At 42.6% G+C, this 26452-nt stretch overlaps 2 protein-coding genes across 2 annotated transcripts in view; one reads left to right on the forward strand and one right to left on the reverse strand.

Moving 5' to 3' along the window:
- The window catches only part of RPGRIP1 (RPGR interacting protein 1), a 65434-nt gene extending 48911 nt beyond the window's left edge, over nt 1-16523 (forward strand). Inside the window, 4 exon segments of the mRNA XM_034937273.3 lie at nt 8026-8218; nt 10075-10159; nt 13133-13263; nt 16093-16523. Of these exon segments, the coding sequence (XP_034793164.2) occupies nt 8026-8218; nt 10075-10159; nt 13133-13263; nt 16093-16205 (522 nt within the window). The 3' untranslated portion in view covers nt 16206-16523.
- Nucleotides 16484-26452, reverse strand: part of SUPT16H (SPT16 homolog, facilitates chromatin remodeling subunit) — a 33401-nt gene continuing 23432 nt past the window's right edge. The window contains exons 16-26 of the mRNA XM_003804746.6: nt 26035-26170; nt 25803-25929; nt 25372-25490; nt 24437-24562; nt 23270-23382; nt 22882-22957; nt 22152-22321; nt 19373-19502; nt 18666-18795; nt 18451-18528; nt 16484-17815 (exon numbers count right to left, since the gene is read on the reverse strand). Coding sequence (XP_003804794.1) covers nt 17670-17815; nt 18451-18528; nt 18666-18795; nt 19373-19502; nt 22152-22321; nt 22882-22957; nt 23270-23382; nt 24437-24562; nt 25372-25490; nt 25803-25929; nt 26035-26170 — 1351 coding nt within the window. The 3' untranslated portion in view covers nt 16484-17669. The remainder of the gene's footprint in view (nt 17816-18450; nt 18529-18665; nt 18796-19372; nt 19503-22151; nt 22322-22881; nt 22958-23269; nt 23383-24436; nt 24563-25371; nt 25491-25802; nt 25930-26034; nt 26171-26452) is intronic.

Raw genomic sequence — 26452 nt, forward strand, 5'->3', positions numbered from 1 at the left:
TCCATCTAAGGAGAACGGGTTTGCTTTGGGAGATGGAGTCTGGAAGAGAGGACAGGATTCTTCATGGGAGGGCTCATGGAGATCATTCCATTTCTGCTGTTTTTTACTCAACCTGTAATTATCTATTAAACAGTTCAGCCTCAAAGCTCTTTCAGAACTAATTTAAGAGACACACATCAAAAAAATATAAAAAAGAAAAAAAAGCCGGTTGCGGTGGCTCACGCCTGTAATCCCAGCACTTTGGGAGGCCGAGACGGGTGGATCACGAGGTCAGGAGATCGAGACCATCCTGGCTAACACGGTGAAACCCCATCTCTACTAAAAATACAAAAAAATTAGCCGGGCGTGGTGGCGGGCGCCTGTAGTCCCAGCTACTCGGGAGGCTGAGGCAGGAGAATGGCGTGAACCCAGGAGGCAGAGCTTGCACTCCAGCCTGGGCGACAGAGCGAGACTCCGTCTCAAAAAAAAAAAAAAAAAAAAAAAGAGACACACATATATTAATAAATATCCACACATATATTCAGTAATCATTGTGTTCTAACCTTGTGGGTTACACATGAGGTAGAAAACAATTACTCTTAAGCTGCTGCTGCCTGACACATTCGTAGGTCCTCAGTTAATATTTGTTGAGTGAGTGACTGAATAATAGATTCAGAGTGAATTGATGATTATGAACTTCATTAGAAACATTAAATAAGAATGTAGGATGACCTAAAACCAAGGAGGTAGATTGTGTAATATAAAGTCTGTTGTAAGAAATCAGAAAAGGGGGCCGGGCGCGGTGGCTCACGCCTGTAATCCCAGCACTTTGGGAGGCCGAGGCGGGCGGATCACGAGGTCAGGAGATCGAGACCATCCTGGCTAACACGGTGAAACCCCGTCTCTACTAAAAATACAAAAAAATTAGCCGGGCGTGGTAGCGGGCGCCTGTAGTCCCAGCTACTCGGGAGGCTGAGGCAGGAGAATGGCGTGAACCCGGGAGGCGGAGCTTGCAGTGAGCCGAGATCGCGCCACTGCACTCCAGCCTGGGCGACAGAGCGAGACTCCGTCTCAAAAAAAAAAAAAAAAAAAAAAGAAATCAGAAAAGGGAATTTATGGTTTCTTTTGTAGAGGTTGGAAAACTCTTCCTTGAAAGCTGGAACATGTGCTGGAGAACTGCAGGAAAATGAAGGATATTGGAGTGAGGAGAAAAAACTCAAAGTCAGTAGACTTAAACACTGAATATAACACATAGTTCAATTTCAGCTGAGGTGTGGTGGCTCACACTTGTAATCCCAGCACTTTGGGAAACTGAGGCAGGCAGATTGCTTGAGGCCAGGAATCAAGACCAGCCTGAGCAACATAGCAAGACAACTGTCTCTACATAAAATTTAAAAACTAGCTAGGCGTGGTGGCTCACATCTGAAGTCCTAAGTATTTGGGAGGCTGAGGTGAGAGGATTGCTTGAGCCTGAGAGTTTGAGGCTGCAGTGAGCCATGATCTTGCCACTGCACTCCAGCCTAGGTGACAGAGAGAGACCCTGTCTCAAAAACAACAGCAACGACAAAACCAGTTAAGTTTCTCTTTGTCTGAACTTTTATCTATCATATCTTTTTTTAGATATTATGTAGTTATCTGACAAGTGTTTGTAAGACAGATTGGAGCCACAGAATGTTGGAATTAGATAACACTTATATATTACCAAGGTAAAGAAGATTAAATGATGTGTACAGGATTATTGAGTTAGTGAAAGAGCTGAAACTCCAGTTGAGGTTTTTAAACTGCGCAACCTCTCAAGTAACCAAAAAAGCAGCCAGCTGATCAGCAAACTCATCTTGAACTGTAACAAGCCAGCCAGATTTCATTAAAAACATTACCTAAATTAAAGGCTCCTAAGTAAGATATCCTTTTAGAAAACTTCCTTGTGTGCCCCAAAGTGTTACTTGAGAAATTAAATATGAGAAAGGAGCCTATCTAAGCAAAAAATTAGTGTTATTATCAAGTTAAATGTACAACACGGGCACATATATATTAAATTATTGTTATATTCCAAAATGTCCAGGCATGAAAAGTAGAGGGGGTTGAAAGCTCAGAGTCAAAACTTGAGTTCTGTCACTCTTCTGCCTGGGGTCAGCTGGGATAAATGGAAATGCAGTAGAGTGTAATGTTTAAGAGCATGGAGATTTGGTTGAGACAGTGATTTAGATCCCAGCTCTGCTACTTAACTAGATATACAGCTTTGAGAGAGTTTTTTAACCTCTATTAGGCCTTGTCTCCTTATCTGTAAAATGGTAGTATTAAGTATACCCATCTGATACTGATGTGGCAAGATTAAAATAAATAAGGGTTTAATACAGTGCCTGAGACAAATTAAGCCCTAAATGATAGTGATGATGAGTGTGATGATAATAGTAGTCTCATTTCTCTGACCTACTGGAGTTCTCAATGTTAAGCTTTTTTTTTTTTTTTTTTGAGATAGAGTCTTGTTCTGTTGCCCAGGCTGGAGTGCGCGCAGTGGCGCAATCTCGGCTTACTGCAACCTCTGCCTCCCAGGTTCAAGAGATTCTCCTGCCACAGGCTCCCGAGTAGCTGGGACCACAGGTGTGTGTCACCACGACCAGCTAATTTTTGTATTTTTAGTAGAGACGGAGTTTCACTATGTTGGCCAGGCTGGTCTCAAACTCCTGACCTCAGGTGATCCACCCACCTCGGCCTCCCAAAGTGCTGGAATTTACAGGTATGAGCCACTGCGCCCGGCCTAGGTTAAGCTTTTTTTTTTTTTGAGTCTCGCTCTGTCACCCAGGCTGGAGTGCAGTGGCACTCTCTTGGCTAACTGCAACCTCCGCCTCCCGGGTTCAAGCGACTCTCCTGCCTCAGCTTCCCAAGTAGCTGGGACTACAGACACACGCTGTCACGTCCAGCTAATTTTTTTGTTTGTTTTGAGACCTAGTCTTGCTCTGTCACCCAGGCTAGAGTGCAGTGGCGCAATATCGGCTCACTGCAACCTCCGTCCCCCAGGTTCAAGCGATTCTCCTGTCTCACCCTCCTGAGTAGCTGGGACTACAGGCGCATGCCACCATGCCTGGCTAATTTTTTGTATTTTTAGTAGAGATGGGGTTTCACCGTGTTAGCCAGGATGGTCTCAATCTCCTGACCTCGTGATCTGCCCGCCTCGGCCTCTCAAAGTGCCGGGATTACAGGCGTGAGCCACTGCTCCTGGCCTCCCTCTTCTTAACAGTTACTAATGAGGAGGGAGCAATCATTTTCATTTGCTCTACGGTCCCAGATTACTGTTTCTTTAGCAATAGTGAATATCGAGAACCTCAACATTTTTTCTCTTATCGTGTTAATTTCAGGTGTCAGGAATTTCCTGACCCTTATGTATGCCAGGTAGTAAGTTTTAGCAGCCCTGCCCCCCGGCCAAATTAGGTGGCACATCTGAGCTAATAAGCCAAAGGGTGTTATCTGGCACTAATCCTTGCAGGGTTTCTGCCAGCAAGTTCAAATGAGTTGATATATATTTCAATGGTTAATATTACTAATTGCATACTTTCTTTGCTGTTCAGCCCCAATAAAATTACATAATGGAATTAGCTCATGTAAAGACAGTATTCTGAATCCAACAAAAAATATTAGATTGAACCATATATTGTCATACTCATAGATAAAAAATGGCTGACAATTGTCAGTTCTGTATAGTCCAACCTAATATGAATGAATAAAACATCTGTGTATACTTGGATCAAACTTTAATCTTATTCATCCTCCCATTTCACCATTGTTAGCAGAATAAACTTGATGTAGTCTGCATGAATATGGACTTCTGATTATTGTCCCAGGATTATTAGCAAGTTTAAAAAATTTGCTGGGTGTGGTGGCTCACGCCTGTAATCCCAGCACTTTGGGAGGCCGAGGCGGGCGGATCACCTGAGGTCAGGAGTTCGAGACAAGCCTGGCCAACATGGTGAAGCCCTGTCTACAAAAATACAAAAATTAGCCGGGCGTGAGGGCGGGTGCCTGTAATCCCAGCTACTCAGGAGGTTGAGGCAGGAGAATCGCTTGAGCCCAGGAGGTGGAGGTTGCAGTGAGCCAAGATTGCACCACTGCACTCCAGCCTGGGCGACAGAGCAAGTACTCTATCTCAAAAAAAAAATTTTTTTTTTTTTTTAACTAGGCAGGTGTGGTGGCCCACACCTGTAATTCTAGCACTTTGGGAGGCCGAGTTGGGCTGATCATGAGGTCAGGAGATCGAGTCCATCCTGGCCAACATGGTGAAACCCCGTCTCTACTAAAAATACAAAAATTAGCTGGGCGTGGTGGCGCGTGCTTGTAATCCTGGCTACTCGAAAGGCGGAGAAAGGAGAATGGTTTGAACCAAGGAGTCGGAGGTTGCAGTGAGCCGAGATGGTTCCCCTGCACTCCAGCCTGGTGACAGAGCGAAACTCGGTCTCAAAAAGAAAAAAAAGAAAAATAATTTTAGATGTACAGGAAGGTGCTATGTAATGTTTATTTAGTTTTACCTTTTTTTTCTTCTTTTTTGGTAATGTTATGAAACATGTATTTTTCAATCAATAATGTTTTGGGGTTCTATCCATGTCAATATATTTAGCTTTTTATAGTTCTTTCGTCTTAACTGCTGATCGATATTGCATTAAAATAATACATGACCTTTCGTTTAGACAGAACTCTAATGGGTAATGATTGAGATTTCATACTGTGTGCCAAGTGCTTGATATTCATGACTCTCTCGGGCTTCACAGCAGCCTTATGAGTTATTCTTTCCTTCAAGTAATTATGAAGTGCCTGTTTTAATAACTGCTGGGCTCTGTGAGCACAAAATGGTGGATAAGACAGACTTGGTCTCTTCTCTCTTGAATCTTACATACTACTGAGGGAAAATATGTACATCAGTGAGCAAATAAGTAAAGCAGATAGCTCTGAGATTCTAAGTACTATGAAGGAAATAAATAGGGTGATATAATAGCAATGTGAGGGGTTGAACTAGGATAGGTGTTGAGGAAAGATTTCTCTGAGGAGGGGACGTTTGAACTGAAATCTGAAGAATGAGAAGGGAAGAGCTACCCATGTACTGGGTAGACTGTACTCATCTCAGGCAAAGGAATTGGTAAGTGTAAAGGCCCTGAGGTAGGAAAGAGTTTGATTTACCTGAGGAGTGGGAAATCAAAAGAAAATTAAAGTTTCTCTTGCACACATGTATATTATTATCCCCCCACCCCCTTTCAAAGGAGGACAGTGAAGTCTAGGGAGAAGGGCTTGCTCAAGGGAATATTTAATACAGTTTTACTGAGTGTATACTGTGTGCCAGACATTATGCCAGGCATTGTGCCAGGCACTAGATACTCGGTAGAGACTTTAATGGGGCCGGGCGCAATGGCTCACGCCTGTAGTCTCAACACTTTGGGAGGCCGAGGTGGGTGGATCACTTGAGGCCAGGAGTTCGAGACCAGCCTGGGCAACATGGTGAAACCCCGTCTCTACTGAAAATATAAAAATTAGTCGGGCATGGTGGCACATGCCTGTAGTCCCAGCTACTCAGGAGGCTGGGGCAGGAGAATCGCTTGAACCTGGGAGGCAGAGGTTGCAGTGAGCCGAGATCGCACCGTTGCACTCCAGCCTGGACGACAGTGCTAGACTCCATCTCTAAATAAATAAATACAGATTCCCAGGAGCCACTCTAGACAGTCTGATATAACACAGAGGCTTTTATACATTTTTTATAGCAATCACTATGAGAAATACATTTCTGCAGTATCCAATACTCTTATAAAAGAACAAAGTTTCAAGAAACCAGGCTTACTATTAACATTTGCCATGCATTCTCCCATTCCACTAGATAGTGTCTTATCCTGTCTATCCTATCCTATTGTTTCTTTTTTAAAAAGCTAGTGAAACCCGCTAATCTGACCCATCAAAGTGTCAAAAAAAACCAGATTTTTGAAAACACTGTATAGTCAATAGTTTTCTTGATGTGTGGGAGAGTTGGATGTTATGGGAGGGTTATTAAGAGAAAAACGTCAAATATCGTTTTTTTGTTTGTTTGTTTGTTTGTTTTTTGAGACCCAGTCTCCCTCTGTTGCCCAGGCTGGAGTGCAGTGGCACTGCAACCTCCACCTCCTAGGTTCAAGTGATTCTCATGTCAGCCTCCCGAGTAGCTGGGATTACAGGCGTGAGCCACCATGCCTGGCTAATTTTTGTATTTTTAATAGAGATGGGGTTTCACCATGTTGGCCAGGCTGGTTTCGAACTCCTGACCTCAGGTCATCTGCCCGCCTCGGCCTCCCAAAATGCTGGTATTACAGGTGTGAGCCACTGCACCCCACCAAATATCTTCATTTTTAAGAAGCACCCCTGATGATTCTGATGCAGAATCATTGAGAGATCTTGCCTGCTGAATTTCTTAGGGGCAGGCACAGGAGCTCCACTTGCTTTCTAAGAGAAGAAAAGATGGGGTAAGAGCTGGTCTTTGGAGAAGTAAGGGCATTGGCCTGGCCAGCTAGTGAAAAGAAGCATACAGGAGGGCACTCACAGATAGAGGGGAGAGCGCTGTGGCTGGTAGGGAACCATCCTGGATTGACTCATTACTGGTGTCACGATACTGACTTGCCTGCCACACTGTGGAAGGAGGAGACTTCTGTTGGCCTTGGTGTACTTCTGGAAACTTCCTCCTGGTATCCCTGATGCCAACATGGACACAGGGACAATCAAAAGAAAGGACAGGGTGATGGCAGCGACTCTGAAGTGGGATTGAAAATATTGGAGTTCCTGGCCGGGCGCGGTGGCTCACGACTGTAATCCCAGCACTTTGGGAGGCCGAGGCGGGTGGATCACGAGGTTAGGAGATCGAGACCATCCTGGCTAACTAAACCCCGTCTCTACTAAAAATACAAAAAATTAGCCGGGTGTGGTGGCGGGTGCCTGTAGTCCCAGCTACTTGGGAGGCTGAGGCAGGAGAATGGCGTGAACCCAGGAAGAAGAGCTTGCAGTGAGCCGAAATCGTGCCACTGCACTCCAGCCTGGGCAACAGAGGGAGACACTGTCTCAAAAAAAAAAAAGACTGGAGTTCCTGTGGGAGGGCAGGGTGGTCTGGTGGCCTCCTCAGTGGCATGCACTTGAGTGGGCACGGGAAGCCCTGGGCAGCTCTTTGCTATAGTGGCTGAAGCAGCTACTAAATCTCCAGTATCAGTCAGGAGGTCTTTCAGGTCCTAACCTCAGGAAAATACTAGCTTGGTTTTCATTAAGAACATTGTGGCCAGTTGCAGAGGTTCATGCCTCTCATCTCAGCCAATTTGGGAGGCTGAGGTGGACAGATTGCTTGAGTCCAGGAGTTCTAGACCATCGTGGGCAACATAGCAAGACCATATCTCTATTAAAAAAATAAAAATAATTGTCCCTATGTGGTGGTGTACCTGTGGTCCTAGCTACTTGGGTGGCTAAGGTGGGAAGACTGCTTGAGATCAGGATGTCAAAGCTGCAGTGAACCATGATCACACAACTGCCCTCCAGCCTGGGCAACAAAGCAAGACTCTGTCTCAGAAAAAAAAAAAAAAAAGTTGAAAAATAGCTGTTTAGAAATTTATTTATTTGTATATAATCATCGGGTACAAGCACAATTTTGCTGCATTGATATATTCCACTGTGGTGAAGCCTGGAGCAACGCACATTGTTCCCACCAAGCAACCTCCCATCATCCACCCTACCCCCCGCTCCGAATCAGACATTTTTTTTAATTCTTTCTATATGTGGAGATGACTGAGAAAGGCTGTCCTGGAGAAATGATCCACTGGACTGTGAGTGAGAAGAACTGGGTTCTCTTTATAAATTTCCTATCGATTAACTATGGCAATTAAGTCAAGTTGTCTTTTGATGCCAATTTTACCTATAAAAGGATTCTCAGGGAATAATATAGTAGATAGATTATACCTATGGTTGATTTCTAGAGAGTACCGTAATGGGTTAATTGGATGGCGTATAAGCACTTGGAGCCTCACTAACCTTTAGGAACTAAATAAACATTTTCCTTATCAGGATTCAGAGAAGATGTGCATTGAAATTGTCTCCCTGGCCTTCTACCCAGAGGCAGAAGTGATGTCTGATGAGAACATAAAACAGGTGTATGTGGAGTACAAATTCTACGACCTACCCTTGTCGGAGACAGAGACTCCAGTGTCCCTAAGGAAGCCTAGGGCAGGAGAAGAAATCCACTTTCACTTTAGCAAGGGTGAGGCATCCTGTGTGGTTACTGGGGTGAGGAAGTCTGACGAACATTGAGACTGAGGGTCAGAATTACTCTGGATTTTTGTGGGGTGAATCCAGCCATTTCACTTTATTATTTTATTGTTCAAAGTGTTGTGTGCATGTGGTTTAAAAACATCGAATGGGGCTAAACATTTTACATGAAGCAGGCCTTTGTTCCAGCTCTTCACAGATCACTTCGCCTGTTCCCACCCTTCCTCAATCCACCACTTCCCACATTTCAGCTATATTTATTTTTACTTTTTGAGGTGGAGTCTCGCTCTGTTGCCCAGGCTAGAATGCAGTGGTGTGATCTTGGCTCACTGCCACCTCTGACTCTGAGATTCAAGCGATTCACGTGTCTCAGCCTCCCAAGTAGCTGGGATTGCAGGTGTGCGCCACCATGCCTGGCTAGTTTTTTGTGTTTTTAGTAGAGGCGGGGTTTCACCATTTTGGCCAGGCTGGTCTCAAACTCCTGACCTCAAGTGATATGCCTGCCTTGGCCTCCCAAAGTGCTGGGATTATAGGCGTGAGCCACCAAGCCCATCCTATCTCAGCCATTTCTTCTGTTATTTACTTCCATCATATTTCTGAGTATTGATTTTTGTTCTTCCTCTTTTCCTGTTTTTTTTTTTTTTTTTGAGATGGAGTCTGAACATGTTGCTCAGGCTGGTTTCAAACTCCTGGACTCAAATGATTCTCCTGCCTCAGCCTCCTGAGTAGCTGGAATTACAGGCATGAGCCACCATACCTGGCTTCTGAGTAACATTTCTATTGCAATCTCCTGATTCATCGGCTTTAGACTTCCTATCTCGGACCTTAAAAGTTAGCTCTTTTGCACTACACTCATGTCCCTTTCCTTCCCATCATAATTGTATCATAATTTTTATTTAAATCCATTTAAATTGGTTCTGTTATTATGGATATGTAAATATTCTTGTAGAACCAAGTAGTATGCAATGATTATATTTCTTTACACGTATTTTTTGCAGCAATTTTTCATTCGCCTTATTTTCATTATACATATTGTAATTATTTTCATGTCCTTCAACAGTCTTCCCAAATTTTGAAATAATCAAACCTGTCAAATTATCTACTCACCCATTGTTTTCCTGAAGACCTTTCTCCATCCTCTTGTTCTGCTCTAGCCCACTGTCTCATTATTACTGCTGCTCATGGAGAATATGATCAAATTCTCTCCTATACCAGATTTCTTATCTCCTGGTTATCCTCTAATTTATTTTCTTATTTTAATGGATCATATTTTCAGTAGTTTTTAAAGAAAGGGCATATCACAAGTGAAAATTTGAGAAAGTCGTGCATGAAATCTTTTTTTCCTACCCTCATATTTGATTCAAGTGTGGAAATCTTTTTCATCCAGAATTTCGAAGGAGCCTGGGTGCAGTGGCTCATGCCTGTAATCCCAGCACTTTGGGAAGCCAAGGCAGGCAGATTACTTGAGATCAGAAGTTGGAGACCAGCCTGGCCAACGTGGCGAAACCCTGTCTCTACTAAAAATACAAAAATTAGCCGGGCATGGTGGGGTGCACCTGTAATCCCAACTACTCGGGAGGCTGAGGCAGGAGAATTGCTTGAACTTGGGAGATGGAGACTGCGGTGAACCAAGATCACGCCACTGCACTCTAGCCTGACACAGTAAGAATCTGTCACACACACACACACACAAATGATTTTCAAAGCAGTTGGTCCATGTTATTCTAGATCCAGGCAAGGAGTCTAATCTTTTTATGAAAACTACCATGAATACCACTAATGAAAGTCTTGGGGCTCACACTGCAACAGTATATGATTCTTTGCTTTTTTCTCTTACCCTTAATACAGTAATAGACCTGAACCCACAGGAGCAGCAAGGCCGAAGGCAGTTTCTGTTCGACATGCTGAATGGACAAGATCCTGATCAAGGACAGTAAGCATCTGCATTCCACTTTGAAACAAAGGAGATATTGAGACAGAAATTCAAAAGTTTGAGTTTGGTTTTGTGCTGATGCTGAATATTTTAATAACTTTTTTGAGTTAATTTACTCTTAATGAATTTCCTATGTACTTGAGTATAATTTATGTTTGTGACTACCTAATCCATTACCTAATCTTATAGATTATTTATTTATTTATTTATTTATTTTCGAGACAGGGTCTCACTCTGTCATCCAGGCTAGAGTACAGTGGTGCGATCTTGGCTCGCTGCAACCTCCGCCTCCCCAGGCTCAAGGGATTCTTGTGCCTCTGCCTCCCAAGTAGCTAGGGTTATAGGCATGTGCCACCATGCCTGGCTAATTTTTTGTGTTTGTAGTAGAGATAGGGTTTTGCCGTGTTGCTCATGTCTGGTCTTGAACTCCTGCGCTCAAGCGATCTGCCCTCCTCGGCCTCCCAGAGTGCTGGGATTACAGGCATGAGCCACCGTGTCCAGCCCATAATTTTATAGGTTTAGTTCATTTCTCACCCATGCCAGCCTGATGGGCCCTTTTTTTGTAGCAGCAGTTTACTTGAATATTGACAATGCCCAAATGGAATAACAAAAAGTGTTGACATTCTTTTTTTTTTTTTGAGACAGAGTCTCACTCTGTTGTCCAGGCTGGAGTGCAGTGGTACAATCTTGGCTCACTGCAACCTCCACCTCCTGGGTTCAAGCGATTCTTCTGCCTCAGCCTCCCAAGTAGCTGGAATGACAGGTGCATGCCACTTGCCTGGCTAATTCTTGTATTTTTAGTAGAGACAGGGTTTTGCCATGTTGGCCAGGCTGATCCCAACCTCAGGTGATCCTTCTGCCTCAGACTCCCAAAGTGTTGAGATTACAGGCGTCAGTGACCACACCGGGTCAACAGGAATTTTTTGATGTTGACATAACTAAGTAAATTTTAGATCTCCTTTAAAGTTTTAGGAAAGCTGGTTGTCCTTATTATTCCAATAATCTGAAGAAGGCCTCCTTTCAGAGTTTCCAGATAAAATGTGGGACATACTTACCCTAAAAAAAATTATTTGGTCGGGTGCAGTGGCTCACATCTGTAATCCCAGCACTTTGGGAGGCTGAGGCGGGCAGATCACTTGAGGCCAGGAGTTTGAGACCAGCCTGGCCGACATGGTGAAACCCCATCTCTACTAAAAACACAAAAAAATCAGCTAGGCATGGTGGCACATGCCAGTAATTCTAGCTACTCAGGAGGCTGAGGCATGAGAATCATTTGAATTTGGGAGGCGGAGGTTGCAGTGAGCTAAGATTGTGCCACTGCACTCCAACCTGGGTGACAAAGCAGGCTCTGCCTCTAAGGAAAAAAAAGTTATTTGTTGTTTAGCTGAAATTCAAATTTAAATAGGCATATGGTTTTTGTTTTTGAAATCTGTTATCCATACTGCCTGTGCATGTGTGTGCATAAGAAATAATATGGGGCTGGTGTGTTATCTTATTTTTAATTTTTTTGTTTGTTTGTTTTAGAGACAGGATCTCACTATGTTGCCCAGCTGGTCTTTCAGCTCCTGGGCTGAAGCAGTCCTCCTGCCCTGCCTCCCAAAGTGCTGGGATTATAGGCATGAGCCACTGTGCCCAACCTGGTGTTTTAATTACTTTTTGAAAGGCCCAATACTTTTGTTTCATCTGCTTTTACTTTGTCTTTGGTTAGTCATAGAAAGAACTGAAAAAGGAGCCAGATGAAATAAACAGTGACTCTGACTTCAGCATCACTGTGGGCTTAAACAGATGTAAGCTTACAGAGAACTTTTGGAAATGGAAAGTGATTTGGTTCTTTCCTTTCTGTGCTAATGTTAAATTTAGCTTTCACTTTTTTTCCCCCAGCATTTCCAGAACTCTCTCTTCCTTTATTCCCTTACAGTGATAATCATTTTCTACTCAATTTTAGATTCGATTGGTATTACCTTTGGCTTTCTTTTTGCCAGTATGGTCTAGCAGACAGAGCAGGCTTTGTAATCAGACCAACCTTGTTTTTATTCCAGACTCTTTGACTTACTAGCTCTTTGATCTTTTTGATATTACTTAATTTGAAGGCTCCTGTGAGAATAAAATTGAGATAATATAGTTTACATAAAGCACTTGGTATTGTGCCCGGCACATTGTAATGCTAGTTATCATCCCTTTCCTATGCAAATTGGGATGAGGGAGTCAGCATTATCACTTTGCATTGTTGAAGTTCTCAATAATGACATAGAAACATAGTTACAAATGAATATTGCCTAATGGGCTGAGAATGGATCCCTTTAAAGTAATTCCTTTCTTTCAGTTTAATTATATTTAGCTGTGCTTTTAAGAGCTTGAATTTTTAGTCCTATTCCTGGCACTCTGTATTAGCTACCAATATTTGCTTTTAAAAATTAATAAAAATATGAAAAATCAAGAATAGGCAAATCCGGAGAGACAGAAAGTAGATTAGTGGTTCAGGAGCTAGGGAAGGAGAATGGGGAGTGACTGCTTAATCAGTACAGGGTTTCTTTTTCTTTTTTCTTTTAGAGACTGGGTCTCACTCTGTCACCCAGGTTGAAGTGCAGTGGCATGATCACAGCTCACTGCATGCTCGACCTCCTGGGCTCAAGTGATCTCACCTCAGCCTTCCAAGTAGCTGGGACTATAGGTGTGTGCCACCATGCCCGGCTAATTTTTTATTTTTTTTGTAGAGACGGGGTGTTCCTATGTTACCCAGGCTGGTCTTGAACTCATGGGCACATCCCATGATGTTCCCTCTTCTAAAAGGACTGTTACTGCTTAAATTATACCAATTCCTGACTTTTTGCTTATTGTCATTTTGTAAAATGGAGGCAAGGGAAAAGTGATTCAGAGAAGACATTGTATTGTTTATGATTACTTTTATCCTTATTTTATTTTTGAAGCATTAAGAGTATCAACAGTGCTGAATTAAATGCAATTTCTTTTTAGTTTAAAGTTTACAGTGGTAAGTGATCCTCTGGATGAAGAAAAGAAAGAATGTGAAGAAGTGGGATATGCATATCTTCAACTGTGGCAGATCCTGGAGTCAGGAAGAGATATTCTAGAGCAAGAGCTAGACAGTGAGTCATTTTTTTATCAGTTCTAATTATTTCCAAGGAAATCATCCTAATAGTGAATATATTTTATCTTCAATACATAATTATTACTATGAAGTTGATAAGACACAAAGTGGATTGAAATCTTATCCCTACAACTGTATTTATTTCTGGATCCAACATTAGTCAGTTGTGTATTTTAACCCCCATATACCTGATTACAACTAGAATTGATTTTGAATCTACAATGTTTGAAAAGGATATTTTTTAAAAGACAAGTTATTTTCATTTCAAATTTATACATCAGAATTTTGGACCTCTCGAGCATTTTCATATAGGCAGCTGATACCCATTCTTTATGTTATCATGCATCCAGTCTTTTTTTTTTTTTTTTTTTGCGATGGAGCCTCACTCTGTCGCCCAGGCTGGAGTGCAGTGGTATGATCTCAGCTCACTGCAACCTCTGCCTCCCAGGTTCCAGCTGTTCTCCTGCCTCAGCTTCCTGCCTCAGCTTCCATGGTGTGCCACCATGCCTGGCTAATTTTTGTATTTTTAGTAGAGACCGTGTTTTACCATGTTGGCCAGACTGGTCTCGAACTCCTGACCTCAAGTGATCTGCCTGCCTTGGCCTCCCAAAGTGCTGGGATTGCAGGTGTGAGCCACTGCACCTGGCCCATCTTGTCTCTTTAAAAGACATCAACTGTCTCCTCTTTCCTCACATTCACTGGTCATTAAGTCTTATCCATTCTACTTGTGAATTGACTATGTTCTCCTTACTACAATTTTTTTCTCTTTTTTTTTTTTTTTTTTTTTTTTTTGAGACAGAGTCTCTCTCTGTTGCCCAGGCTGGAGTGCAGTGGTGTGATCTCGGCTCACTGCAACCTCCACCTCCCAAGTTAAAGCGATTCTCCTGCCTCAACCTCCTGGGTAGCTGGGACTACAGGCACCTGCCACCACACCAGCTAATTTTTGTATTTTTAGTAGAGACGGGGTTTCACCATGTTGCCCAGGCTGGTCTCGAACTCTTGGACTCAAGCAATCCACCCTCTTTTGCCTCCCAAAGTGTTGGCATTACAGGCATAAACCACTGCGCCCGGCCTCCTTAACTATAATTACTATAATTTCTTTCTTTCTTTTTTTTTTTTGAGATGGAGTCTTGCTCTTGTTGCCCAGGCTGGAGTGCAATGGACTGATCTCAGCTCACCACAACTTCTGCCTCTTTCTTAATCAAGCGATTTTCCTGCCTCAGCCTCCCTAGTAGCTGGGATTACAGGCATGAACCACCACGCCCAGCTAATTTTGTATTTTTAGTAGAGATGGGGTTTCTTCATGTTGGTCAGGCTAGTCTCGAACTCCCAACCTCAGGTGATTCGCCCCCCACTCAGCCTCCCAAAGTGCTGGGATTACAGGCGTGAGCCACCGCGCCCGGCCATATAATTTCTAAACTGGTGTTCCTGCCACCGGTTTCTTCCACCCCATTTCCATCTACTATAGTAAATACATAATACATTTGATCACTGCCTTCTTAAATCCTTTTACAGTTTGCTATAGATTAGCATGTTTTAAAAACATTTGTATTTGAGTACCTTTAGTTGGGACTGCGCTGTCCAGTCTTCACTGTTCCCATTACCTTACATAGCTGGGATGTCACCTATCTTATCTGCTAGGACCTTCAGACACTTAAGATTATCCACTAGATCAATATTTTTCAAACTTCCAGACACACACCCCATCAGTGGATGTGAAACTGAATTAGTAAATCACAAGGAAATTTGAAAAATGCAAACCAAAACTGTGGGAAAGAAAACAGGAATTAAAGGCCAGGCGAGGTGGCTCATGCCTGTAATCCCAGCACTTTGGGATGCCGAGATGGGCGGATCACCTGAGGTGAGGAGTTCGAGACCAGCCTGGCCAATATGGTGAAACCCCCATCTCTACTAAAAATACAAAAAAAATTAGCCAGGCATGGCGGCGGACACCTGTAATCGCAGCTACTCGGGAGAATGAGGCAGAATTGCTTGAACCCGGGAGGCGGAGGTTGCAGTGAGCTGAGATCAAGTCACCGCACTCCAGCCTGGGTGACAGAACAAGACTCTGTCTCCAAAAAAAAAAAAAAAAACGAAAAGAAAACAGGAATTAAGAGTACATAGCACATATTGTTTTGTGAAACTTGTTTTATAGATTGTTTAATGAATCATGGTATAAAATTATTCTTACTGATCATTATAAACATTTTTTGAGGAATACTCCTCAGACCCTAAGGTTTACAAAGTTCAAATGTTAGATAAGATTCTAGTTATATTCCTCTAGTATCTTTCCAACTGTGATCCTTATTTAGTCTTTTTCCTCATCTATAAAACGGGAATAACAGCAGTCTCTATCTATCTTATAGAGTTGTGAAGATTAAGGAAGCACTTAAATAAGGGATTAAGAAAGGGGCTTAGGGTAGTGCCTGGCATAAGGCAAGTGACGTTATCTTTGTGGGCTATTTTCCAACTCACTCCTATCCCCATTCCTAAACATGCTATGTTCTTCCTGACCTCCATGCCATTTGTATGTGCACAGGGAAAATCCACTTAAGACTTTTCTGGTGATTTCTCCAGAAATCCTTTCCAATTTGTCCATTCTGGTGCAGATGCCTCTTTATGTCCCCAAAGCAACTTGTGCTTCCATTTATTATATAGCACCTATACACTATACCATTTTCCTTTCACCTTCACTAGATTGAGTCCTCTTATGAAATGGGTTAGTAATTTCATTCATTTAGCGTCCCCAGTACCTAACCTGACAAATACCAAGTATCAGTGTTCAACTGAGTGATGCTGCTGCTGTTTTTTTTCCCTTTCTCAACAGTTGTTAGCCCTGAAGATCTGGCTACCCCAATAGGAAGGCTGAAGGTTTCCCTTCAAGCAGCTGCTGTCCTCCATGCTATTTACAAGGAGATGACTGAAGATTTGTTTTCATGAAGGAACAAGTGCTATTCCAATCTAAAAGTCTCTGAGGGAACCATAGTAAAAAGTCTCTTATAAAGTTAGCTTGCTATAACATGAATTTGGTTTACTGTGATGTCTAGTGTCTCTCAATCTAATGATGAAAGTTTAGAATGATGAAAGTTTCATTTGTAAAACTACCTAGATAAAGGCATTTTTCTCCAGTGCCTTAGCACTTTACCAGGCAGGAAGCAGGCTTGCTTTCAAGAACTGAAAAATGAACGGTCACAGGTGAATTTACAAAAACAAACAACAACAAAAAAAAACCCAGTTTATTCATCTTTTAGTTCTTCCAAAATTGAAAATATCAAGTCCTACTGCTAAGGAGAAAAAACAAACAAACATAAAATCCGGGACCCCTCCCCCCTTCTTCTCTTAAAGTCACAGAGCACGGAAGGAACTGCAGTGGGACAGGTGGGTGCAGAGAACCAGAAGGGGAGGATGGCAAGATAAACTCCCCAAATACTTGAAAAGCTGTTCAACAGAAACTGTGATAAATACAGGACAATGCAAGACAAAGTTAAAGTAAGGAGCAGCAGTGCTGAGAGGCTGTGTTGTAGATAGGGCCTCCCTTCCTCTTCTCTTTTCTCATCAGGGTATTCTAGGCCCAAGGCATGACTTGTCCCTTCCAGATCTAAATGTTGACTCCTTTGAGCCTTCCTCTACATTTCACTAGAAGCGGTACATGAGGCACAACCTGATATATCTTCCTTAGATATATGAGAAAAAAAAGAAGACAGTGGCAATTTTGCCTTCTATCATTGTACCATGTGTGCATTGTATGGAGAAAATAACCGAGCCAGGGAGTATCACTGCTTCTTATGTCTTCCAAGGCAGCAGATATACCTCAGAACCCGCATGAGGCAGGAAAGCAGGAAAACTCAGACGAAGGCACCAGCCCAATCTGCCTCACTGGCTCAAGTTGTATGGTTTATCACAACCATTAGCAAATTTCCGAGAACCTTGAGTATTGCAAAGATAAAACTGAGAGATGTGAGGAAGGTCATGGCAGTAGGGTAGGTTGGAGGATTGAATGTGCTGGTCAAGAACCATGATACGGGTAATTAGGGGTCGCCTTGTACCACTGTCTTGGAAATACAGCTTTGAGACACCAAATAATAAGATGTCAGAAGCCATCAATGTCCTGGCAGAAGGCGACAGGAAGAGAGAAGAATGAAACCATATTTATTAACAGCGGGAGCCTCCTCCTGTCTCCAAGAACACCTCCTCCCTTGCCATCTGAATGGGGCCATTGGCACGTGTCCTGGTGGGCCTGGAATTCCTCGAGTAGATTGGTCCACACAAATGGCCCCCTAAACCCATAAACACAAATGGCAAAACTTCAAATGAAAACGAAAGGAAAAATACAGTTTCTATGTCATGTAAAATTTTCAGGGGTTGGCTGGAGGAAGAGTGGAGCTCAGGGCCAAAGTTCAGAAGTTACTTCCTCTTTTTCTTGGGGGGTGCAGAGCTGTGTCTGGAACCACGGTTAGAGCCACGGCCCGAACTGTGCACAGATGCCTTCCTCTTCCGGCTCATACTTCGACTTTGTTCTTCTTCTTCCTCGTAACGACTTTCTCGGTCCGCTAAATAGAAGAGGCATTATTAGTTAGCAATAGGTAAGCTTTAGGTACCTAATGTTACTGGATAGCGTGAGATAGTACAGAGAATACACTATGGAATCAGACCCAAGTTTTAATATTGGGCAAGTACTTTCTGAACCTTGGTTTATTTACAAAAGGGAGAATTATTTAAGGGTTAAATAAGGCAACCTATGAAAAGTACCTATTCCCAATGCTTGGAACACAGCAGTTAATATTTATTTCCTTTTAAGCTTTAAAACGTTTGTTTGGGGTTTGGCTTCAGAGTAACTAGATTAGCATTATAAAGACATGCCTAACCTGGAAGAAGCCTAGAAAATTAAAGTATTATAGGATTTAGGTTTGGAAACTGAGTAGGCTAATTCTTGAGTATTACATGACTATGTGGCTATCATGGCTATAGGAAAGATGGGGGCTTGCGCAGATGAAAACAGCATCCAGTTTGGCAGAGCACTGCCCACTGGAGAGTATGGGCACATTCCACACCCCATTTTCTCCTTCAATGAAGTTGTATCTGTGGCTCCAAAGCACTTTTATAGTGTTCTTTTGTTACTTTCATTACGCCATCAATACTAACTGTGCATAGACAAATGAATAAAAAACAACACATTTTTAAAAACCTTTTCGGGCTTCTTCCTCCAGTTCATCCCAATCCTTTCCACTCTCTTCTTCACTACCCAATGACTCCTTAGAATAGTCTGGAAGAAAATTAATTAAGCGTTAGTCATCATGCGGGAACAGAATGGAACGACAGAGTTCTTAGTCTAAAAAAAGTAGTTTTCAGAAATGACATTAGATTAGGAAGCCAGGACGAACTTTGCTCTGTAAGACTAACCTGACTCTTCTGCTTCTGATGAATAATCTTCATCACTGTCCTCCTCTTCCTCTTCATAGTCATCTTCTGAAGGATTAAAAGTCTCATCTTCAATTTCAGACTCTGAATCCCCTTCTTCAGCATCACTCCCCTGGTGAGTTAGAGCATAATACTGATTTTTTTTGACATTTACCTTATTAACTTAATGAATTAATTCAGCCCACATAGTATACCAGTATTTACATGAAGAAAACAAGAGCAAAAAAATCTGAGGGATCAAGAGATAAAACGACTTGTTTAAAATTAGTGGTCAGGTGCAATTATTATTTTACTATTATTATGTATTATTACATTTCTGAAAAATTCACATTAGCCTTCCTCACCCAGGGAAATTAACAACAGAAAGACTTTCTGTATTTACGTATCACACAAACGCTAAGTGGATCATTTTTTAAAAAATAATTTTTGCAAAATGCCCTGAAGGATTTTTCCCTAAATGCTAAGAAACTCATTGAGGAAAAGTTTTTGTAATTTCCAAGAAATCTTGTCAGGAGTTAGTTACCACTGCCCAATCAATTTATCAATTTGAAGAAACAATAATATCAAGTGGTGTTTAGAGCTTCTCCCAGATGGCCTAGTCCCTTATGTACTACTCATATTCCATTCTAACTGACCAAATGATAGCGGGCAACACTGTGTACCAGAAAAGAAACCCCACACTCACGCACCTCACCCTCAGGCTCCAGGAAAGACCAGCCACCTTGTTCGAAGAAGCCCTCAGGGTCATCAACAATGGTCTTCATGATTTTAGTCCAGTTGAGGGACTGTACTCCTTCTGTGTACTTCAGGTCGCAGGAACTAAGAGAAATGACATGACAAAGTCAAATCAATCTTCTGTATTTTCCATATATTCTTTCTTCTTTTTTTGAGACAGAGTCTTGCTCTGTTGCCCAGGCTGGAGTGCAGTGGCACAATCTTGGCTCACTGCAACCTCTGCCTCCTAGGTTCAAGTGATTCTCCTGCCTCAGCCTCCCGAGTACCTGGGATTACAGGCGCATGCCACCATGCCTGGCTAATTTTTATATTTTTAGTAGAGACAGGGTTTTGCCATGTTGGTCAGGCTGGTCTAGAACTCCTGACTTCAGGTGAATAACCTGCCTCAGCCTCCCAAAGTGCTGGGATTACAGGTGTGAGCCACCGCGCCCTGCCTGGGAGCAGATATTCTTTGCACTATGCCACCAGAGCATGTCCCAATGGCTGCTATTTGATCTCCTAGAGCAATAGCCCTCACAACAGACCAACATTCCAACTGAAACAAGCTTTCTCCTTCACCTGAGTCTGAGCTCATCCTCTCCCATTTTCTTCCTTAAACACCAATTTCCCTCTTCTTCTTAGTCTTCTCTCCTATTCACCCATGCTTTTCCCTCTCTGTCACTGATTCCATTCTTATTTCTAAGTAGTCTTAACTCATAACCACTTCTGCGATTCTGTTTTTCACTACTGTAGTTAAGAAATAGGGACAATTTTCGGCCAGGTGCGGTGGCTCATGCCTGTAATCCCAGCACTTTGGGAGGCCAAGGCAGGCGGATCACGAGGTCAGGAGATCGAGACCATCCTGGCTAACACGGTGAAACCCCGTCCTACTAAAAATACAAAAAATTAGCCGGGCGTGGTAGCACGCGCCTGTAGTCCCAGCTACTTGGGAGGCTGAAGCAGGAGAATCGCTTGAACCTGGGAGGTGGAGGTTGCAGTGAGCCGAGATCGTGCCACTGCATTCCAGCCTGGGCAACAGAGTGAGACTCTGTCTCAAAAAAATATATAATAATAATAAAAAAAAAAAAAAAAAAGAAAGAAACAGGGACAATTTTCAATGGCCCTAGCCTTTCTTCTTCAACCTTCCACTGCTTTCCTATGTGTTGTTTATTTGATGCAAAATCTGTATGAAGGTAGGAACAAATTTTTTTTCCCAGTACCTAAAGTGCCCTGTATTTAGACAATGCTCAAATGACTTTCTCCTTCTCACTTCTGTTGAGGAGGGCTGAATCAGTTAAGAGTGGGTAAGAAGAAAAAAATCAAAGAAATGACAATAGTAAGGATAAAAACAACCATAAAATCTGCCTGAGAACCACTGGCATAAATCCACTTTAGACAATATACACGGCAACTTCTGCTTCCAGCCATGATGGAGTAACAATGACTAGATTTACTTTCCCACCTTAAACAACTACAAAACAAAATATGAAACAAGTTTTCAGACATTGGATAAAAAGCAGCACAAGACCATAATCCCTGAAAGAAGGAAACAACAAGGGTTAATTCAACATTTGCCCCAGTTTTCTGTCTAGAGGCAATTCCTAGTCTGCTATGCAGGGAGGGAGAATCCAACCAGAACCTGATGGTCTCCAGGAACTGAGACAAAGTAGGATTTGGGAAGGCTGGGACAGCTAGAATTTGTGGAGAAGAGTACAGGAAGGAAGAGTTTCCCAGAGAGAAAGCTCCAGAGATCTGCAGAGGGGTCCCCTCAAGTCTTTGGTGGAGGGATGATCTACACATTCGTGAGAAAACTGGAACTGCATAAAGAAGCACTGGAAAGCAGTAGGCCAGACAACTCCCAATCTCACACACAACTAGAAATAAATCGTGTTCCAGTGGATTTATTTCCACCACCTTTCCACCAGCTTCAGCAGAGAGATCTCACAATCCACAGGGCATCCGGCAGACTCTTCAGAGTATTGCCTCGTAGTAAGGCCAATTACTTGGAAGTTTTTGAGTGAAACTTTTAAAGGCTGTTCTAAATCCACACTAATAGACATTTGAGAACAAGCCCTGAAAGATCAAACAGAATCCAACTAACTTGACTGCATCCTAGAATAACCTCATCTCTAGTAAAACAAATTAGCTGGGTGTGGTAGCACATGCCTGTAGTCCCAGCTACTTGGGATGCTGATGCAGGAAGGTTGCCTGAATCCAAGAGTTTGAGGCTGCAGTGAGCTGTGACTGCACCACTACACTTGAGCCTGGGCAACACAGTGAGACCCTGTCTCAAACCACCACCATCACCACCACCACCACTACAAAATATGTAGAAAATATAAAGATAATGGGTGAAGAGCAGAAAAGGATGCTTCAAAAGCTATTGTAAATATGCTGTACATTGACTGGGTGCAGTGGCTTGTGCCTGTAATCCTGGTATGTTGGGAGACCGACGTGGGAGGATCGCTTGAGCCCAGGAGTTTGAGACCAGCCTGGGCAACACTGAAAACAAAAACGATCTTAGATTTTGATTTTCTTTGTGTTAAGTATGCATAAGCTATTGTTGGGAATTCAAGAAAAAGTGAACAGCTCCGTTATCTAATAGATCTCAAGTTTTCAAGTCCTGGTCTGTAACAACCAAAAGGCAGTCTCACTTTAAGTATATCAGTAGATTTTATGAACAACATACCACATTCAAATTCTATAATACAGGGTTCATGGGCTAAATGGGAGACTGATGGCAGATTTACTTACTTCAACCATTCCTTGATGGGGTCAAGAGAGGCTACAGGAATGGCGTTGATCATGGTCACTTTCTTGCTGTAGTCCTTGTAGACGATTACCATATCAAAGTTCTTCAGGTGAAACTGGACCCGCTCAAAGTGGATCAGCTCTACCTCATCCAATGTCACTACAAAAGGTGGCTGTCAGGGAGAAGCTGAATCATTAGCATATAAGTATTTCCCCCAAAGCAATAATATTTCAAATAACTTTCATGATCTAAATCACTACATAAAAGATAACTTAAGCTGTTTTTTGGGTTTTTTTTTGAAAGACTGAGGCGGTACAACATACTAAGAAGCCACAGAAAAAGGATCTGCAAGATACAAAAATCATCCCTCAAGGAGAATAAACTCAAGGAAACTATGTGAAGGAACCATTTAAAATAAACTATTTAAAAAGACATTATCTTAAAAAATAAAAAATAAAAAAAAGAGAGATAGGTTCTTGCTACGTTGCCCAGACTGGTCTTGAGTTCCTGGCCTCAAGTGTTCCTCCCACCTTGGCCTCTAATTGTGCTGGGATTACAGGTGTGAGCCATCATGCCTGCCCTAAAGAGACTTTAAAAGTAACATTTGTTCAATGAGTTTTAAGTCTAAGTAAATATCAAAAATGAAAATCACAATAATTAGGATAAAAAACACCTATCCTTCTTTATTTTCTCTAACAATTTTCTTACTAAAAGAAGGTAAGAAACACTCACCCATTCCGTAGCATTTACCAGCGCACTACTAGTGGGCTGAAGGAGGCAGGTACTCCTATAGGGAGCTCCGTTAAATCTGGAAGAGAGAAACTTTTAAGGCTGAGCTCATCACGAGAGAGACTGCTCCTACCACAACAGACAAACTTCTTCCCTCTCCCCATTCCAAACAGCTCCAGCATACTCACTGGAGACTCATCCAGAGGAAGCCTCTTAAGAGTTAGCCACTCACCTAAACCCTTAAACATTTTCAAGAAAAAATGGATGTCTCAAAGATTATTAGTCACAGGAAAAAAGGATATGATATGTTAAATTATTATTAAAGGAAGAATAATTTATTGTACCAAAAGACAGACCAGTGAAACTTCAAGCCAAAAATAAGATACGTTACCCCAAGTCCCTAAAAGGCACTTCAAATTCCAGTTCCTCCTTAGTTAGAGCCTCTACTTTCTCAATGAAATTTTTAAAGGCTGTTTTCAGTTTGTGCCTCATTTCTCGTTCCATCTGTAGAAGAAAAAAATATCAAATACAGCCATCACATTTGTTAACAGTACCTCCCCTCAAAAAGTCTGAAGTGCTTTTGTGCTTTAAAATAAAAATCCCAACTTTTCAGTTCAGGAGTACATGGGCAGGATGTGCAGGTTTGTTACACAGGTAAACGTGTGCCATGGTGGTTTGCTGCACAGATCATCCCTGAAGTGCTTTTGTTGTCCTTCATTCTCATAACTATAAAACTAACATGTACATACACCTTATTTAAGGTCACCATGCCATTACCTGTCAAGCTGAGTCTGCAACCTAAGCCTAAACTATTGTAATACCCTATCTCAGCAGATACTTGAGTTGCTCTGCACAAACAGATTCAGGGTTGCTTATTTATTTATTTATTTATTTTTGGAGATGGAGTCTTGCTAGTCGCCCAGGCCGGAGTGCGGTGGCGCGATCTTGGCCCACAACCTCTGCCTCCCAGGTTCATGCCATTCTCCCGCCTCAGCCTCCCGAGTAGCTGGGACTACAGGAGCCCGCCACTACACCCGGCTAATTTTGTTGTATTTTTAGTAGAGACAGCGTTTCACCGTGTTAGCCAGGATGGTCTCGATCTCCTGACCTCGTGATCTGCCTGTGTCGGCCTCCCAAAGTGCTGGGATTATAGGCGTGAGCCACTGCACCTGGCTATTTATTTATTTTTTGAGATGGAGTCTCACTCTGTCGCCCAGGCTGGAGTGCAGTGGCGCTATCTCAGCTCACTGCAACCTCTGCCTCTTGGGTTCAAGTGATTATCCTGCCTTAGCCTCCCGACTAGCTGGGACTACCACCACCCACCACGCCCAGCTAATTTATGTATTTTTAGTACAGACAGGGTTTCACCACATTGGCCAGGCTGGTCTTGAACTCCTGACCCTCAGGTGATCTGCCCATGTTGGCCTCCCAAAGTGCTGGGATTACAGGTGCGAGTCACCACGCCAGCCCAGTTTGTTTATAAAATACAATCCCTGAGCTTGGATTTGGCCTCATCCTCCCTCACTATCCTGCAAATACAATACTAAATTTCACAAACCTGCTCAGCATAGAGGTCATCTCGGTCATGCATATGCTGATGTTTCCCCAAGTCCGTGGTTATCTCTCCCACTTCTGTGTAGAACTGCACATCCGTGTGCCGCTTCTTCCCAAACATGATGGCATTCTGTCGGCATAAAACAGAAAGAACACAGAAGTCAGAAACACAAAGGTATCTGTGATGGAAATGGCAGTGATCCAAACTTGGGCCTCCACAGCATGCATGCAAAAATAATTAAACCACCCCTGGTGTCATCATAAATAATGATGCTTGGGAATGGAAACAGTGTACATTTGAAAAAGTGCTGTGCTCCTACTTATTACAGGAACTTTGGAAATCATGTTGGTAACAAATCTTATCTAAAGCAAAACTTTATTTTAGAAAGAGAAATCTGGAGATCTCGTATAAAACATTTGCTGGCCACCATATAACACACCAAAGGAACAAACATGCTTATGAGCACCTTCTAGATGCCAGGCCTTGTGGCCTTTAGAGGCATTATTTTATTTAATCCTCTTAAATGTTCTTAAGTGAGAAGTGATTTTTTCATCACTTTTGTTTTTGTTTTTTGTTTTTCACACACTGTTGCCCAGGCTGGAGTACAATGGCTCAATCTCGGCTCACTGCAACTTCCGCCTCCCAGGTTCAAGCGATTTTCCTGCCTCGGCCTCTCAAGTAGCTGGGATTACAGGCGCTGGCCACTACGCCTGGCTAATTTTTGTATTTTTAGTAGAGATGGGGTTTCACCATGTTGGTCAGGCTGGTGTCGAACTCCCGACCTCAGGTGATCCACCCACCTCGGCCTCCCAAAGTGCTGGGATTGTGGGCATGAGCCACAGCGCCCAGCCCTTTCATCACTATTTTATAGGAAAGAAGCTGAGAGAAATGAAGTGTCTTGCCCAAGAGCTCACAGCTAGTTAAGTAGAAAGGTATACCTTGAGGTGAAAGTGCAAGACAATAATCATTTCTCCATCACAGGGCTGGAACAAAGCATGCTTAATATTATTGTACAAAATATCCACTTTGTCTCCTCGAACAGATGTGAAGCGGAAGCCTGGGGAAAAGAATGAAGAAATGTCAAGCAGTATAATTAAGTTAGGCCAAAAGGCACTGCAACTCTTCTGGCTGATTTGCACAGGGTCAGAGGAAACACCAACAACTGTATAGAGCTTTCCTTTCCTTCTGGCCACACAGCAGTGTAACTAGATTCCTCCCAGCATTTCCTTGTCATACTTTATTAGCACCATGCTTTAACCAACTGAGCTAACCGGCGGATGGCTCTTTGTCATACTTTATTATCTGATCTGTCATTCCTAACAAATGTGCCCTGAAGAGAAAGCCTAGGTACAGGAGAGATCATCCATACCATTGACATGGGCCTCCAGTGAGCCTTGCATCCTCTTTTGGGCAATATTTGGGCGAATGTATAGATCTTTCAGTTTCGGATTACTCCGGTTTAGATTGATCACCAGTGAGTCTTGTTTTACAATGCCCTAAGCAAGAAGAAAATTAATGTGAATTGTCACATATCCTTACAAGTCTCCAAAAAATACATGTCCTTCTTTGTGTAAGAATGTTTTGCCTTTGTTCAGGCTCACCTCCTTCTCTTTCTCTTCAGCTTCTCGAGTTTTATAACGTTTCTGTACTTCTTTAATAATTCGGAAAGCATTCTGAAGGTTCAAGGCTGGTACTGTCTGTTCTCCGGGTGCCTTAATATTTGATGCTCGGTATGTACTGCAGAAAAGCAACAGCATTTATAGACATTTCTTTTTCAGGCCAGGGAAATTGTACTGATTTACTTTATCTTATAAGAAGCTTAATCTCTACTTTGCTTTTTTTTTTTTTTTTTTTTTGAGACAGGGTCTGCCTCTGTCACCCAGGCTGGAGTGCAGTGTCCTAATCTTAGCTCACTGCAACCTTCGCCTCCTGGGTTCAAGCCATCCTCCCACCTCAGCCTTCCAAGTACCTGGGATTACAGGTACACACCACCATGCCTGGCTAGTTTTTGTATTTTTA

The sequence above is a fragment of the Pan paniscus genome, chromosome 15, assembly GCF_029289425.2.
Source record: "Pan paniscus chromosome 15, NHGRI_mPanPan1-v2.0_pri, whole genome shotgun sequence".
NCBI classification, from domain to species: Eukaryota; Metazoa; Chordata; class Mammalia; order Primates; family Hominidae; genus Pan; species Pan paniscus.